This window comes from Budorcas taxicolor, chromosome 8, assembly GCF_023091745.1.
Source record: "Budorcas taxicolor isolate Tak-1 chromosome 8, Takin1.1, whole genome shotgun sequence".
NCBI classification, from domain to species: Eukaryota; Metazoa; Chordata; class Mammalia; order Artiodactyla; family Bovidae; genus Budorcas; species Budorcas taxicolor.
The window spans coordinates 72,321,567-72,339,451 of NC_068917.1; the positions used below are offsets into that span (position 1 = coordinate 72,321,567).

The 17,885-nt window shown below is 38.3% G+C and overlaps 1 protein-coding gene across 1 annotated transcript in view; it reads left to right on the forward strand.

The window, feature by feature from the left end:
* Nucleotides 1-17,885, forward strand: part of PIWIL2 (piwi like RNA-mediated gene silencing 2) — a 63,223-nt gene that overhangs the window by 23,225 nt on the left and 22,113 nt on the right. Inside the window, exons 10-18 of the mRNA XM_052645068.1 lie at nt 5,890-6,078; nt 6,693-6,777; nt 7,491-7,580; nt 9,034-9,174; nt 12,113-12,226; nt 13,235-13,423; nt 15,634-15,735; nt 16,310-16,426; nt 17,017-17,105. Coding sequence (XP_052501028.1) covers nt 5,890-6,078; nt 6,693-6,777; nt 7,491-7,580; nt 9,034-9,174; nt 12,113-12,226; nt 13,235-13,423; nt 15,634-15,735; nt 16,310-16,426; nt 17,017-17,105 — 1,116 coding nt within the window. The remainder of the gene's footprint in view (nt 1-5,889; nt 6,079-6,692; nt 6,778-7,490; nt 7,581-9,033; nt 9,175-12,112; nt 12,227-13,234; nt 13,424-15,633; nt 15,736-16,309; nt 16,427-17,016; nt 17,106-17,885) is intronic.

Consider the following 17,885-nt stretch of genomic DNA (forward strand, 5'->3'; position numbering starts at 1 on the left):
CTTCCTGACCCAGGGATCAAACCCGCATCTCTTACGCCTCTTGCATTGGCAACCAGGTTTTTTACCACTAGCACCACCTGGGAAGCCCTTAATCAGCTATACCCAGGTACAAAATAAAAAGTTTTTAAAAAAAGTCTGCACTTGGATGAATTTTGACATATTTTTCTATGTTTGAAACATTATAATGAAAAAAATGAACATATTCATTGCCCTCTCAAAATTTGCTCTTGTTTCTCTGAAACCTCTTCCCAAGTTTATTCTTCCTCTGCCCCATGGGCAGTGAACACTGATCTTCTCTGTGTCACTAGAGATTAGTTTGCTTTTTCTAGAATTTTATAAAAATAGAATTGTATAGTATATAACTTTTTATTTTTGGCTGTGCCACATGGCTTGTGGGATCTTGGTTCCCCAACCAGGAATAAACTGGGGCACTCAGCCATGAGAGTATGGAGTCTTAACCATTGGACTGCCAGGGAAATCCCAGTATATTTTTAGTTGTAGATGTATGTATCAAAAGTTTGATCTTTTTTATTGCTGAATAGTACTCTTTTGTATGAATATACCACAATTTTTAAAGTTTACTCACCTGTTGTTTCCACTTGTTGGCTGTTACACATAAAGTTGCTGTAAATATTAGGGTACAAGTCTTTCTGTGGACACATACTTTGATTTCTCTTAGTTAGGTAATACTTGGGAATAAAATGGTGGGTTAAATGATAGGTATACATTTAGCTTTCTAAGAAACTGTTTTCCAAAGTGTCTGTACCATTTTATGTTCCCACCAGCAAATGTATGAGATTTCTGTTTGTTCCATGTTCTCGCCAACACTTGATATGGTCAGTTTTTTAATATTAGAAATTCTGATCAGTACATAGTAATACCTTGTTGTGGTTTTATCTTTTTTTTTATGGTGAGAAAATTTAAGATCCTGTGTTTAATTTTAATGCTTTCTAAGGGTTTTTATATTAAAAAACAGAGATATTACTTTGCCAACAAAGGTCCGTCTAGTCAAGGCTATGGTTTTTCCAGTGGTCATGTATGGATGTGAGAGTTGGACTGTGAAGAAAGCTGAGCACCGAAGAACTGATGCTTTTGAACTGTGGTGTTGAAGAAGACTCTTGAGAGTCCCTTGGACTGCAAGGAGATCCAACCAGTCCATTCTGAAGGAGATCAGCCCTGGGATTTCTTTGGAAGGAATGATGCTAAAGCTGAAACTCCAATACTTCGGTCACGTCATGCAAAGAGTTGACTCATTGGAAAAGACCCTGATGCTGGGAGGGATTGGGGGCAGGAGGAGAAGGGGACGACAGAGGATGAGATGGCTGGATGGCATCACTGACTTGATGGACATGAGTTTGAGTGAACTCCGGGAGTTGGTGATGGACAGGGAGGCCTGGTGTGCTGCGATTCATGGGGTTGCAAAGAGTCGAACATGACTGAGTGACTGAACTGAACTGAAGGGTTTTAAAAATTTTTTCTTTTATATTGGAATATAGTTGATTAACCATGTTGTGTTAATTTCAGGCAAACAGCAGAGTGATTCAGTTATACATGTATCTATTCCTTTTCAGTTTCTTTTCCCATTTAAGGTTATTACAGAATATCGTTGTGGGTTTTAATTTGCATTTCCCTAGATGATGTTGAGCATCTTTTCCTGTGCTTATTTGCCATTCATTTGTCTATTTTGATGAAATGTGTAATCACAGTTTTCACCAATTTTTTAATTTTCTTTTCATGGAGTGTGTAAGAGCTCTGATGAGTGAGAAATATAAGCCCTTTATCAAGATACATGATCTGCGAACCTTTTCTCTTAGTTTGTGGCTTATCTTTTTATTTTTTTTAATGGAGTCTTGTAAGGATCAAACATTTTTAATTTGACTGTCTGTTATTAGTTTTTTTTCTTTCATGGATTGTATTTTTGTTTTCAAATCTAATAAATTGTTCCCTAACTCAAAGTCATAAAGATTTTCTATGTTATTTTAGGAGGCATTATTGTTTCACTGTTATGTTTAGATCTGTGATCCAGTTTGAGTTAACTTTTGTGGACAGTATGAGGTAGTGGTCTAAATTCATTTTGTTGCATATAAGTCATAAAACACTGTCCTTTCTTGATTTAACTTGACACCTCTGTCATAAACATGTAAGTTTATTACTACCTTTCTTTCTCATATAATTTAAAGATGTAAACTTCCCTCTGACCACTGCATTAGCTATAATTCATGATTTTTTTATATTGGTTTTTTGCTTTCTTTCAGTTTGAGATACTTCCTAATTTCTTTTGTACTGCCGTCTTTGAATTATTTAGAGGTTGCAGTTTAATTTCCAGATATTTGGGTACTTCCTATTCTGTTTTGTTTTCTAGTCTTATTCTGATGTGTTTGGAGAACATACTTTGTATTACTTCAGGTGTTTTAATTTTATTGAGACTTGTTTTATGGCCTAGTATAGAATCTGTCCTGGGAGTTCCTTTTGTAGTTGAAAAGGATATGCATTCTTCTGCTTTGGGGTGGACTGTTTTATGTACTCAGTTAGTTCAGTTGGTTTACTAATGTTGTTCAAGTCTTCTGTATCTTTCCTAATTTTCTATTTGTGGTATCAAAGATAGGAATATTGAAATCTTTTCAAGTTGTTTAATTCTTTAAACTTTGTCAATTTTTTTCTTCAGGTAGTTGCCTTTGGCTACACATGCATCTATACTTACAATAAATGTACATATTTATAATCACTGTATCTTACTGATGAATTAACTCTTTTATCATTGTGAAATGTGCCTTTTCATCTCTAGTAATAATACTGCCTTAAAGTCTATTTTGTCTGATGTTAGTGTAGCCAGTCTAGCCTTTTTATGGTTACTGTTTGGTATGTATTTTCTGTTCTTCTATTTCCAATCTGTTTATGTCTTTGAATTATTAATAAAATGTATATCTTGTAGACAGCGTATATCTAGATTTTGCTTTTTTACCCAGTCTGACAATCTGCTTTTGGATTGGCCTGTTTAATACATTTATATTAAGTCTTAGTATTTATATTGTTGGCTATATATCTGCCATTTGCTGTTTGGTTTTTGTCTGTCTCATGTCTTTTTTTTCCCCTCCATTTTTTCTTTATTGCCTTCTTCTGTGTTAAATATTTTTTAGTGTATCATTTAAGTTCCTCTGTCAATTGTGTGTGTCTGTGTTTGTTTGTTCTAAGTATTTCAGTATCTTTCACATATCACAATCTATTTTACATTAATGCATACTTAATTCCAGTAAAATATAGAAATTTTGCTCCAGCATAGTTCCATATTTCTCTCCTCTTTATGAATACATACCCAGAGACACAAACTGGATATATGTTATAAACCCAACAGTACAATGTTTTAGTTATTGCTTTAAACAGTCTTACAGTAAATAACCTTACAATTTTTTTAAGACATGAAAAAAACGTATATTCATATAGTCACTTTATATTTACCTACATATGTATCGTTGCCAACATTCTTCCTTCCTGTGGCTCCAAGTTGCCATCTGGTGTTGTTTACTTATGCTGAGGGATAAAAGATTTATCTGTTAGTATTTCCTGTAGAGCAGAGTCTTCCAGGAACATGATCTCTTAGTTTTTAATTAGCTGGGAATGATTGTACCTTTCATTTTTTAAAAAGTTTTATTGAGATTTAACTGTATACCATACAGTTCACTCATTTAAAGGATAACATTAATGGCTTTTAGTATATTCATTATGCACCCATCACTACAATCAGTTTTAGAACATTTCCATTACAATCAAAAGAAACCCTTCACCCCTTATCTGTTACCCACCCTCAGTTCAGTTCAGTTCAGTCGCTCAGCCGTGTCTGACTCTTTGCGACCCCATGAATTGCAGCACGTCAGGCCTCCCTGTCCATCACCAACTCCCGGAGCTCACTCAGACTCATGTCCAACGAGTCGGTGATGGCATCCAGCCTTCTCATCCTCTGTCGTCCCCTTCTCCTCCTGCCCCCAATCCCTCCCAGCATCAGGGTCTTTTCCAATGAGTCAGCTCTTCGCATGAGGTGACCAAAGTATTGGAGTTTCAGCTTTAGCATCAGTCCTTCCAGTGAACACTTAGGACTGGTCTCCTTTAGGGTGGACTGGTTAGATCTCCTTGCAGTCCAAGAGACTCTCAAGAGTCTTCTCCAACACCGCAGTTCAAAAGCATCAGTTCTTTGGTGCTCAGCTTTCTTCACAGTCCAACTCTCACATCCATACATGACCACTGGAAAAACCATAGCCTTGACTAGATGGACCTTTGTTGACAAAGTAATGTCTCTGCTTTTGAATATGCTATCTAGGTTGGTCATAACTTTTCTTCCAAGGAGTAAGCGTCTTTTAATTTCATGGCTGCAGTCACCATCTGCAGTGATTTTGGAGCCCCCCAAAATAAAGTCTGACACTGTTTCCACTGTTTCCCCATCTATTTCCCAGGAAGTGATGGGACCGGATGCCATGATCTTAGTTTTCTGAATGTTGGGCTTTAAGCCAACTTTTTCACTCTCCTCTTTCACTTTCATCAAGAGGCTCTTTAGTTCTTCTTCACTTTCTGCCATAAGGGTGGTGTCATCTGCATATCTGAGGTTATTGTTATTTCTCCCAGCATTCTTGATTCCAGCTTGTGTTTCTTCCAGCCCAGCGTTTCTCATGATGTACTCTGCATATAAGTTAAATAAGCAGGGTGACAGTATACAGCCTGACGTACTCCTTTTCTTATTTGGAACCAGTTTTAAGTATAGAAGAATCTTTGTAAAAGATGTTCAGTCAGTTATTCGTAAGAGTGAAACAATAGAACTACTACTTAAAAAGTAAAAGACCAGTGAATTAATGTACCCTCCACTTAGTGAAATAGTGTTATGTAACCATTAACATAGTTGAAGAGTTTGATTTAAAATATTTTTAAAAACTAGTTGTATTGTTGAATAAGGCTATGTAAATGGGAACTAAAAATTCCTGAAATGAGCTGTGATAAAATCTCTAATCTTATTTCAAAACACAGTGTTATGCTCTAAGTGCTTTACATGAATAAAGTCATAGAGTTCTGTCAGCAACAGTGAGTTAGGCAGTTTGTTCTGACTCCACTTTGACACAAGGAAACTGAAACACAAGGTTAAGTAACTTGCTCGTATAGTTGTTCAAGGGACTAAAAGGGAAAAGGGAGGGAGGAGTCTGGGTTTATTAGTAAATTGTAGGTGAATGAAACTCAACATGTTTCTCTTTTTGTAGCAGTCTGATGTGGTAATGTATGTTGTGAACCTCTAAGAAGGGATTACAGTAGAAGAACGGACTCAATTTTTTTATTGTAGAACCTTTTTCACCCCCTCAAGACTTCTCAAGGGACCAGTGTTCCTAAGGAGTATACTCTGGGTGATACTGGGCCCGCAGAAGAGTCCGTGCTCTGACCCACAAGGAAATCAGTATCTGGTCCCTGTCTGTCTTCAGCCTCCACTGATCATCTTCATCTTCGATGACCTTTTTTCACCTCTTTGCCTCGCGAGTGTGGTCCTCCAATAGTTGTAATTTCTTCCTTCAGCTAGTGAGGGCAAATATAGTTTTAAGAATGTTGTGTTGTTCCTGTGTAGACTGCCTCTGAATAATGATGATACAGATTATTTTGATGATTACAGTATCTTATTTTAAGGACTGTAGTGGATTTTATCAATTTTTAGTTGTTTTTATTTTTATCTTCTCACTCTTTTTGGGGGGCATTGTTAAACAGAGATATGAGAGTTCTGTCTCCTAAAAGAGACAGGTGGAGCCTTTTGGAGCTAGGTGTTGGCAGTTGGAACCCTCCAGGACTTACAGGCATCCCCTGTCCCTTTCATGTTGCTCTGTGTATACTCCATATGATCCAGAGATCTTTTGTCTCTTTCCCAAGGCACACCATGTACTTGCAGAACAAAGAAAACTTCCAGGACGAGTGCACTAAGCTTCTGGTTGGCAATATTGTTATAACCCGATACAACAATCGTACCTATCGTATTGATGATGTGGATTGGAATAAGACTCCAAAAGATAGCTTCACCATGTCTGATGGGAAGGAGATTACATTCTTGGATTACTACAGGTAGAGGAAGGAGACGGGGCTTGGGCTTGCAGGTTGGGGCGTGGTCTATTGTTATCCAGTAAGAATGACATGTAGCAGGACACATCAAAAGTAACTGGATTGGTAATGCACCCAGGATTGACGAGTTTGTCTGTGGCGTTTGATCTGAATTTGCTACCCTTACAGTATTATTTCCTTTAGTACTTTTTACAAGTTATTTCATAAATTAATCTCAGAGCTTTAAAATTATGTTTCCTTTTCTGTTTTGGTTTGAAGTCTGATTGGAGAGATTAAATTCAAGTCACTTATCATTTGACTGTCATTTTGCCTTTCTAGTTACCTAAGCCCTTTGGCCTGATGAAGTTTTTTATTTGTATTTTTTTGTTTGTTGGCCTGATTCAGTTTTTAAAGAATTTCTTTCCTGGGCTGTTATCCTGTTTCCTCTCTATTTAGTTACTTTAACTTGAGCCTGCTTTTTCCAGTTATGAATGTACTCTGGTGAGTTTATGATGGATCTTTGACAAGGGTATAATACAAATAGTATACCTCAGTCTTGAGTTAACGCTCAGACTGTGTTGCAGTAAGAGTGGTGATGCTGCTACTGACAACTGTTTCCTGCCTCTGTTCTGCTCTAGCAAGAACTATGGGATCACAGTAAAGGAAGAGGACCAGCCATTGCTGATCCACAGGCCCAGTGAGAGACAGAATAACCAAGGGATGGTGAGTGGTAGTGGTGGTAGCGCATGTCAGGCTGATGGTTCCAGCCAAATTCTCTACCCATCAGCCTCTCTTCACCTTCTTCATGGCTCTGGGAGCATGAGGCTATGATTACAGTGTGGTTAGGGAAAGCTATGCATTGTTTGTCTGTCTCCTTTAGCCAGAGGTACTCTTGAAGTCCCCTTAGTGAGGAGCTAAACATCCAGAGAATGAGTTAGGTTAAGGAATAAGGAGAATTGACTGCTAAAGAAGATTGAAGCACTGGGTCCATTAGGGAAGCCGGAGACATTTTAACAGGGTTAGGGACCAGGGAAAAGTACCTTGATACCTAACTCCTCTATCTTCAGAGTGGAGACTGAAGATCAAAATAGGTTAAGATGAGACAGAGGCACCAGCTTGATAGGATATATTGTGTGATATCCACCTACTTACTTGGAGGCCCAAGTGAAAAATTGGTTCTAGTTTTTCTAGTTTTCCCTCTGCTTTTGACAGTTTGAATATTTTTCTCTTTACCTAGTGCAACAGCCAATTGTGACCCAAGTGAGAAAAGAATAAACACTGGTCGTGTTTCCTGCCCTCTTCTCTGGGGTCTTACGTTCCTAAGAGTGCCTGTTATACCTCTATGGGACCAGTTTGGGCCTGCCAGGGTCTTATACCAGTCAGAGGAACGGGATCCTCTTTGACTGCCTTGCTTTCCCTCTGTTCTCTCCTCCAAGTTGCTAAAAAGTGAAATCCTGCTGCTCCCTGAGCTTTCCTTCATGACTGGAATCCCTGAGAAGATGAAGAAGGACTTCAGAGCCATGAAGGTGAGAAGGGCCTGCTTTGAACCCAAGCCCATTTTGATAGAGATATGGCTTGCACTGGGCCAGATTTGCATCATCACCTGGGCAGGTTCATTTTTCCTCTCCATAAGCATGATCCCTGTCTCTTCACACACACTGTGAAAGAGCCAACCACAGCTTTCTTTGTAATGTTGTTACAATAGTAGAACAATTGGATTATAAGGTAAAAGGATACAAATAGTTCTAGCATCACCCTCCCCAATCTGATGGGGGACTGTAGGCTGGTCATGTGACCATAAAGGATGTTCTTTGAGAGCACTGAATTTTTTTAACGTTTCTGTAAGCCTTCAGTTTATTTGAAGGGATAGAGGAGATAATGTAGCAAAAAGTCAGCAAGTTGGAGGAAGAAATTAGAGGATAGAAGTTCATGCTGTGGTGCTCGGGTGTCCTGGAGGTCTCCTGTAGGGCACAGTAGCTGGGAGGCAGTGTGCAGCCGCAGGGGTCCAGCCCCTGAGGGCTCCACCTCCATACTGTCCGCGTGGGTCTTTGCACCTGCATGCTGCTCTGCTGCTTCTGTCTCAGTCCTTGTCTGTCCCAGTTTTGGACCCCTGGGGTTGTCTCAGATGCCATGAATTGTTTTTAGTAACATCGTAAAGAGCTGAAGTGAATTCCTATAAGAGAGTTCTTTCATGTTCACCTTCTGATACTTCCGCTTTCAGTATGTAGGTCAAGGCTCTTCCTTACAACTCCCAGTTACCTAATGACTTTATGATCACAGAGCTGTCTATATAGCCCCATAGACTCACTGCCCTAATGACTGCCACGCAGGGAGCAACAGCAGCGCAGTTCCTTAGTTCCAGAAGCTAAAGAAAGAATTCACTTACATCATTCTGAATCTTCATCCCATTAGATGTTCATTCAACAATAAATATTTAGAAAACACCTATTATGGGTCACACCCTGGACCAAACAAGTGTTTCATAGTGACGTTAACTGACTAGTATCATATGACATGAAGTATAAGACTAGATGTGTTTTATGTTTGCCTGCGTGCCTGGCATAGGGCATTTTTCTGCCCCGATGTTAAATAGGTATAGTCAAGTCCTCTTACATGGCTTTGAGAAAGAGAATAAGATTTAGATGTCATGAGAAAGAAACAGTGACAATTTTAAATACTTTAAGTATGTATGTGTATGTATATGTGTAACTGAATTACTTTGCTCTACAGCAGAAATTAACACAACATTGTAAATCAGCTATACTTCAATTTTAAAAAATTCTTACTGGCTAAAATTTTAACCTTATACTTCATTCACTTTCATGAGCTATTATAATAAAGTCCTGGGAGACACTTTGAAATTTCTACAGATTTCAGTGGGAAGAAGGTTTTTCTATGAAAATGTTTTTTACATTGGGGTTTCTTTAATCTCATACTGGAGAAGTAATAGCTTAGTATCTCCATTTTGATTCTGTTCAGGATTTGACCCAGCAGATCAACCTGAGCCCCAAACAGCACCATAATGCTTTGGAATGCTTGCTGCAGAGAATTTCGAAAAATGAGACAGCTAACAATGAACTGACACGTTGGGGACTCTATCTGCAGAAAGATGTACATAAGGTAAACTGGAAGATATGATGGTAGGAAATAGCATTACAAAGAATTCAGAGCTTTCTGAGACTAGGTGATAACTTGCTATCTTGTCTTTATTTTACAGTTTTTGCTTTATTATTATACTTTTTATTTGGTCCTAGTCATAATTGAATTTCCTTGACTTAATTTGCTATTAGCTCTTACAGGTTTTCTTCTGTATTTTCCAGGATCTGAGTTGTTAATTTCCAGTCAAGCAAAAGGAATATTGACCCTCAAAATTTACCTCATTTTTAGTTTTCCAGCCCAGATTATTCTTAAAGTTCTATGTCTTTTTCTCCCCATTCTGCAAGTTTTTCTTTCCCAATGATTAACTTGTGTTTCTTTGAATATATTACTGTTGTTGTTTCCATAGGCATAAAGTCTAAGACTTGTACATTTTAATTTTCACATGGCCTTTTCTGCCTGCAGTTGGCCTGAGTCCACTCCATTGTATTTTATGCAGCATGAGACATAGTGCAGAGGCAGCATGAGTTGGTGAAGTCCTTGGCTTTGAACCTCAGTTCTGCCACTTGCCTTATTGGTTACTTGAAACAAATTGCTTAGCATCTCATAGTTTCTTTATCTGTTAAATAAAGATGGTATTGAGTTAACAGAATTACATGGTAAAATCGTTAGCATAGTATTTGACACATAGCACGTGTTCAGTAAATACTAGCTTTTATTGCTTTTTTACTTTTCTCTCTAGGTTATACCTAAAATACTAATAATTGATTCTATCTTATCTTTTGTTCTCTTTCACTCTGAATTGACTCCTTGTTAAATTTTTTTTTTAATATTTATTTTATTTTTTGGCTGTGGTGAATCTTTGTTGCTGCGTGCAGACTTTCTCTAGTTGCAGCAAGCGGGGGCTACTCTTTGTTGTGGTGCACAGGCTTCTCATTACAGTGGCTTCTCTTGTTGCAGAGCATGGGCTCTAGAGCATGCAGGCTTCAGTACTTGCAGCACATGGGCTCAGTAGTTGTGGTGCACAGGCTTAGATAGCCCCAGGCATGTGGGATCTTCTCAGACCAGGAATCAAACCAGTGTCCCTTGCATTGCCTGGCAGATTCTTAACCATTGGACCACCAAGGAAGTCCCGAAATTGTTTTTCTTTTTTTTTTTAAACAAAAGTAGTGGAAAGTCAATAAGGAAAATGTGGATATCATGGAAAATGTAAAGAAGGAAATAAAAACATCAGTAGTTTCATCGCCCAAAGATAATATCTTAGTGATTTATTTTAGGCACATAAAAAAAAGATGTATTATTTTCAGTATATTTTGTTTCCATAAACTTTTTTTCCTGTGAGAGTGAATCTTTTCTTATAAAATTGTGCTCACACTATATGTGGTTTTGCGTCTTCTTTTTCATGTATTATTGTATCTTGAACATGTGTTCATGTTATTAAATATTGTTTGAAGATGTAGAAAACTTAAGCCAAAGAAGAAAAGTGTTCATCTATAGTCATGCTATATCAGAATACCTGTAACCACTGTTAACTTTTTGGTATATAACCTTTCGTTTTTTTGGTCTGTGTATATGTGCATGCACATACTCACATGCGGTATGTATTTAAATGGTTTCCTCTTTTTTAATTCAGTTTATTTGTAATGTTTTTTCATGTCATTTAATATTTTTCTGAATATTTTAATGGATAACAGATAATTCATTTTACTAATAATTTCTTACTTTTTTACAGTCAAGTTGAATTTAGCATTTTCCTATGAAAATGAATCTGTGAACATCCTTATAATTACATCTTTGCACATGATGTTTATTTTCATAGATTTATGGAAGTGAAATTGCTAGGTCAGTGGACATATATATTTATGTTTCCAGTACTTTTTGGTATTTTGCCCTCCAGAAAGTTTCAGCAGTTTATTGCTTTCATAAGCAAAGAGGAGTCTGATTCCTTTGTTGTTCAGTCACTAAGTTGTATCTGACTCTTTCGTGACTGTAGTCCTCCAGTCTCCTCTGTCCATGGTATTTCCTAGGCAAGAATACTGGAGTGGGTTGCCATTTCTTTTTCCAGGGGATCCTCTTGACTCATTCTTCAATTCAGTTTTTATAACGTATACATTGCTGTTTATTTTTTGCAAAAACAGGATTACGTTAAGTGCACTTAGAAAGTGATTGTAATGGTCACAAAATATCCATCGTGTGGATATATCATCAATTTAGTTATTTTCTTACTTTTGGATATTTAGATCTGATTTATTTATTATTCTTCATTTTAATTTGGTCTTTCATTATATGAATTTTTTTTCCTGTTTTTCTTTGTATAAAGTATGATAGTACTTTATGTTCAGTCTTATTATGGCATTTTCTCTTTAATTTTCTACTTAAATTTTTCTAAATATTATTTTCCTGTTCACCTTGAATTTATAGGCATTTTACCTTCATTCTCTGGTTCTAAAAACACAGTGTTTTCTGATCCCTTTCTTGGGGACCATGTTGGGAGCTTCAATAATTAAAGGGCTGCTGCTGCTGCTGCTGCTAAGTCGCTTCAGTCGTGTTCGACTCTGTGTGACCCCATAGACGGCAGCCCACCAGGCTCTCCCGTCCCTGGGATTCTCTAGGCAAGAACACTGGAGTGGGTTGCCATTTCCTTCTCCAGTACATGAAAGTGAAAAGTGAAAGTGAAGTCGCTCAGTCATGTCCGACTCTTAGCGACCCTATGGACTATAGCCCACCAGGCTCTTCCATCCATGGGATTTTCCAGGCAAGAGTACTCAGTGCCTATCAAAACTGTGTGTGTTCAGAATTTTATTGACATGGATTCTTAACTGCTAACAGTTGCATTTTTCTACCATTTTCAGAAGTTATGACAAGAACAGGTGTATATAGTAGAGTAGACCAGGCCTCTGAACATTTTTCTAACTAATGTTTGCAGATGGTTCATGTCATGGGTGCTTTATTTTCTGTTTAGATTGAAGGACGTGTTCTGCCAATGGAAAGAATTAACTTAAGAAATATATCATTTATCACATCTCCGGAACTAAACTGGATTAAGGAAGTAACCAGAGACCTTTCCATCTTAACTGTAAGTGATTTGTGACGTGGTAAAGAGAAGGCCAGTATTCCTAGAAGTGTGAGGAAGCAGAAATTATTTAGTGTCCTCTTTATGAGAGGAGGTACCAACTGAATTCCCATGGAATTACTTACTAAACTAAGGTCCTTCAAGCAAGAGCAAATTGATGAGTTGTTAGAGGTAAGCCCTTTGCTTGACCATAGATTCAGGACAAAGAAATAAATTGCTGTGGTAATTCATACAGTGCCAGCCTATTGCCAACTGCTCTTTGTTCTTCTTTCTTCCTTTCTCTTTCCTTCTTCTTTTCCCCTACAGTTTCCATGAAAGAAGTAAAATTAAAAGTTTCCCACCAAGGCAACTAAAGAAAAAAATGGTATTATAATTATTTTAAAATATTTTTTGCTAACCTTGTTGCTATGGCCATGCGTAAAGTATACACATTTTGTTTCTAAAATGTTTTTTGGAAATATATTTTAAAAAGGTACACTTATGTATATAGTTTTGATTAATTTTCACAAATTGAGTAATCAAAACTGAGGGTTAAGAAGCAAAACTTTACCAGTGCCCCAGAAGCTCCCCTCCATGATCCTAATTATTACTACCTGTCACCCTTACATAGTCCCAAAATGGCCACTGTTCTGACTCTGACAGCATTGAACTTTTTAAAGCTGTGTTTGTATGTAGCATATACATGGAACCATACCGTATATATTCTTTCACGTCTGTCTTCCTTTCTTCAACCTTGCTTGATGAGTTTCTCCATATCATTAAGTATAGTTATAGAGCTTCCATTCTCATTGCTGCCACAGTAGTAGTCCATTGTGAGCCTAGTAGTCCATTGTGAGCCTGCCACAGTGTACTTGTCACACACGTCTACTTTAGTAATTGGCATTAGATAAGACAGGACTGAAGCAGAGAGTGAAAAGCAGTTTGTTCTTTGGAGTAACATCTCCTGAAATGATGTTGGAGTGTTGGAGATCTCATGGGAAGTACTAAAAAATAGCTTGTGGTTGTTCCTAGGTCCCCATGCATTTCTGGGCACTGTTTTACCCAAAGAGAGCAATGGATCAAGCCCGAGAGCTGGTGAACATGTTGGAGAAGATAGCCGGCCCCATTGGCATGCGTATGAGCCCACCAGCCTGGGTGGAACTGAAGGATGATCGCATAGAGACCTATATCAGAACCATTCAATCCATGCTGGGCGTTGAGGTATAAACTAATTTGAGTAAATTTTCTGGATGCCCATTTTGAAATACTTGAATACTTGATTTTCTATTGCCTTGGTTGTTGGTCTGCTGTTGATGGTGTCCAGGAACCTGGGTGTTACTCATATGCACATGGAACAATTAACAGAGTAGTCTACATGCCCTTTGGCTGCGTTTGCTTCTCTCCTGTGTTGGCGCTCTCACTCACTCTAGTGTTCCGTTCCTCATGTAATCGGCCAAGAGAATAGCTGACTTAACTTCAGTTTGTTATCATTATAGAACATGTGCTCAGAAAGCAGTTTCCTGGGCCAGGTGCTGTCTTGCACAATTCAGTACTGAGCTGTCACAGTCTGGTCTGGCTTAAGATTCAAATTGTTCCAGTAGTGAACTTGGCAGGGGGCCGGCCCATCAGCTTGTTCCTGATAGCCAAACAGTACCACTAGAGCTGAGCAGGTCATAGTATTCACAGCTTAGTAGTTCAGGCCTACAGTTCTTATCTGTACATAAAACAGAGGAAAAAGACTAAGGAGGGAGCAAAAGCAGGCAAAAAATTTTGGAGATAACTGGTCCTTGGATTGAAGAGTCAGTTCATGTGAGATCAATACTAGAATTAGTTTATGTTCACATCATGACTTTCTCTTGATCCACCACTCTGGGTGTATCATCTGTAGCAGCACACTCATGTTCTCCCTTTCTTTGTATTTTCTTGCTGACTTTCCATGTCTTCTTATTCTGCAATGGCCTCCCCTGGGCCTGATAAATTCTGCCTTGCTTTCAAAAGAAAAGTCCAGCTTAGTACCTCAACTCCCCCATCTCATGACTTGGCATGTTCCTTTTATGAGAGTGCACTGCCAACAATCTTCATGGATATTGACATGGATAAGAGTTACATTCCTAATGTAACTTGTTCTTACTTGGTCATATTGGTCTTATTATCTGTCATCTTTAGGGCATTCTGTTTCATTATTCTCTTTATTTCAGGGTCATAAACTCAGATGTCTGCCGGAGTAAAGTGAGCCAGGAGGGGACTCTAGTGAATAAAGAGAGTAAACCCCATGACTGCAGATAACAGCCCAGCATTGTCAAATTGATTTTTAATTTGTTTTTCAACAGAAGCCAAAAATCTAGATTTGCACGTGTGTATCTACCTATGTTTAAATGTTAATGTAGAAAAGACTTGTGACTCATTGTAGAGACTGAAAAACCACATCCGTTTCTTAGATCCAGCCCACAGGCTCACAGTGTACAGCCCTAGTTCTCTGTGACTTTGGAAGTTCCTTGATATGATTGCTGGAATGTGTGTCCTCTGAAAGATCTTAATTTAAAACTAATCTGGTTTGGAATAGTATACTATTGATTTCTGATTTTGGCATAAAAGGTTGGCAAATTTATTTTACTTCTGTGCTGCTTTCCTTTATTCAAATTTTGAAAGAGCCTCTTTTTTTTTTTTCTCTCTTACTTTAACTTTTTTCAATTTTTTTAATCACACTGCACGACATGTGGTACCTTAGTCCCCCAACCAGGGATCAAACCCAAGCCCCCTGCAGTGGAAGCGTGGAGTCTTAACCACTGGACCACCAGGGAAGTCAGATCCTTTGTTTTTAGTATCAGATCTCTTAAGTAGTGAGAGGTAGAAGATACTGATATAAGATAAGCTCCTGGCAATATTTTTCTCTATCCTAATCAGAGAGTTAGGAAGATCTTCTTACGGATTTGGCAGTGACTTCATTTCTTCTGCATTTGGCTCTGAATCCTTTCTTCTGGTATTATGTTCCCTATTTCTTAGTTAAAGTTCTGTTGCATGAATGTCATAAGGCACTTAGTTTACTGAAGAGAGTGGCAAAAAAAAAAATTGTCGGGAATTAAAAGCATCAACTAATAAGAAACCCTTTCATATTTTAAATTCTGGTCTTTTGCAGGCATCTTAAGTCTCCTAATGAATGTTAGGTAATCAGGAACAGCTCTAGATAATTTAATGTAGCATGTTACATAGCTAAGCAAAGAAGCCTGGAACCCAACAAGTGTGAACCCAAAGGTCCATTCACCTTCAAGGACCTTTGTCTGTGTTGGAATGTCCACCATCTTTGTTTCAGCCCCCACTATACACTAAAGGTCCTCTGGCTTTCCAGACTCTTGAATTGTCCCTGACTAGAACCCTGTCAGGGTCCCCTCAGAGTTCCAAAGCCTGACTTATACATACTTTATCTCCTCAAGGGGAAGATACAGATGGTTGTTTGCATCATCATGGGTACACGTGACGATCTCTATGGGGCCATTAAAAAGCTGTGCTGTGTGCAGACTCCTGTACCCTCACAGGTGAGTGGGAGCTGGGCAGAAGGCACAGATGGAAACTCTAGCATCCCTTGAGGCTTGGAAAAGAGCGATAAATGTGTTCAAAAAGACTGAAGTCACTATTAGAAGCCAGCGTGTGTAGACCCAGCTGGTGAAACTTCCCCTATTAGAGTAACCTGGCGAATAGCAGATTCTCTTTGTAAATACTGCTTTCGTGTTCCCACATGAGCACTTGTGCTTGTTCACAGCCAAGTCATCAGGTTGTTTCACATGACTGGGTTCTGAGAGTATAGGCGTCCCTTTGAAAGGGGAAAGCTGGCTTTTCCTATGGAGATTAATTTTTTTTTACTCTGCATGAGATATTTTTGAAAGTTTTTATTGGCTGGTTTTTTGGTTTTCATTTGCATTTTGTGTGCACATGTGTGTACACGCATGCCTGACTAGAGACCCAGTTAGAGTTAGAACTGTTAGTGCAAAGTAAATTATCTGCCAGCTGGAGTTTCTTGAGCAAATGTAGTATTTGCTTTTGAGTAGTTTACATTGTCTGAAAAGTTGCTAGTGTCCTCTTTCCCCATACCTTTTGGTCCCTCTATTACAGGTCATCAATGTCCGAACCATTGGTCAGCCCACCAGGCTTCGAAGTGTGGCCCAGAAAATTTTACTTCAGATTAACTGTAAATTGGGTGGTGAGCTCTGGGGAGTCGATATTCCTCTGGTGAGTGGTGCTGAGATATGTCTTCATTCAGTTCATCTCCCCAAACAGCCCTGCCTGGCTATTTTCCTAATTTTCCTCCCAAAGTTTTCCATATTCTCATTGCCTAGTAATCAGAGTGGTTCATTACTTGTTTTCATATAGACCAAAAGCTTAGACTGGTTTTCACATTTTTAAATGGTTGAGAAAAATAAACATAAGACTAATATCTCCAGACACATGAAAATAATATGAAATGCATTTTTCACTGTCCTTAAATGCAGTTTTGTTGGAACATAGCCTTACTCCTTTACGTACTACAACCTGTGGCTGCTTGTGTGTTGCAGCGGCAGAATTACATAGTTCCCCAGAGACCGTGAGGCTCACAAAGCCTGCGGTCTTTACTGATTAGCTCTTTTCAGAAAGTCTGCCAATCCCTGATCTTGACAATCTCTGACTTTGTTCACAATGTTTAAAAATGTCAGTTTGGTTGCACCCTTTCTCCCCGTCCCCTGAACTTACTTTCATATGTTGCTTTGGGGTTCAGACAACAATTCAATGTGGGATAACAGTTTACTTGGATGTTTGGGTTTGTTTTTTGCTTTCTGACCCAGAAACAGTTAATGGTGATTGGAATGGATGTTTACCATGACCCCAGCAGAGGCATGCGCTCCGTGGTTGGCTTCGTCGCAAGCATCAATCTGTGAGTGCCACTCCTGGCTCTGTTGTGTTTGGTTATTTTAACACCTAGTCTTACTATAAAGCCATAAAATTTTTTGAGTATTCAATATTGTAGTAAAAGTATACTAAAATCCTTCCTTCTCTTCCTGTAATATTAATTTGTGCAATTCCTTGTCACACGTGTAAGTTTCCTCCCTGGCTGCAGTGTAATCCCTTTCAGAATGGAGCCTTGTCTTGATGGGAGTGGATTTTTTTTTCCCCCCAGAAATGAGGGATTTTGTTTGTTTTTTCTGATTATAAAAATGAAGCTTGCTTCTGTAAAAATCTCTGGAAATTGAGAAAGTGAAAAGTCCTCATGGCTTATCTTTTATTAACCACTACCAAAGATTTGGCGCATATATACTTTTAGGTTCTCTTTTATGTACATATTAACACTTCTAGGTAGCTGGTGGACACACAAGTGGCATATTACTATATATTCTGTTCCTCATTTTTTGTGTATTTAAACTATTGTTGCTTTTTAATTGCTGCATGGAATTTATTATATGCTACAGCACTGTTTATTTAACTAATCCTCTGTAGGTGGGTATCTGGGTTCTTTTTTTCAATTAAAAGCAGTTTGGTAGCAAATATCCACAATTATTTATATTGTGTAGCTGGTTTACATGTATCTTTTCCCTGCATCAGGTGTGATTTTAAATGTAACATAAATCCATTTGCTGGATACTTGTGTGACTGATACATGGAGAAGCCTGTGTGTGGTGACATTCAGATGTAGTCCTTCCTCTGTGAATGTGTGTTT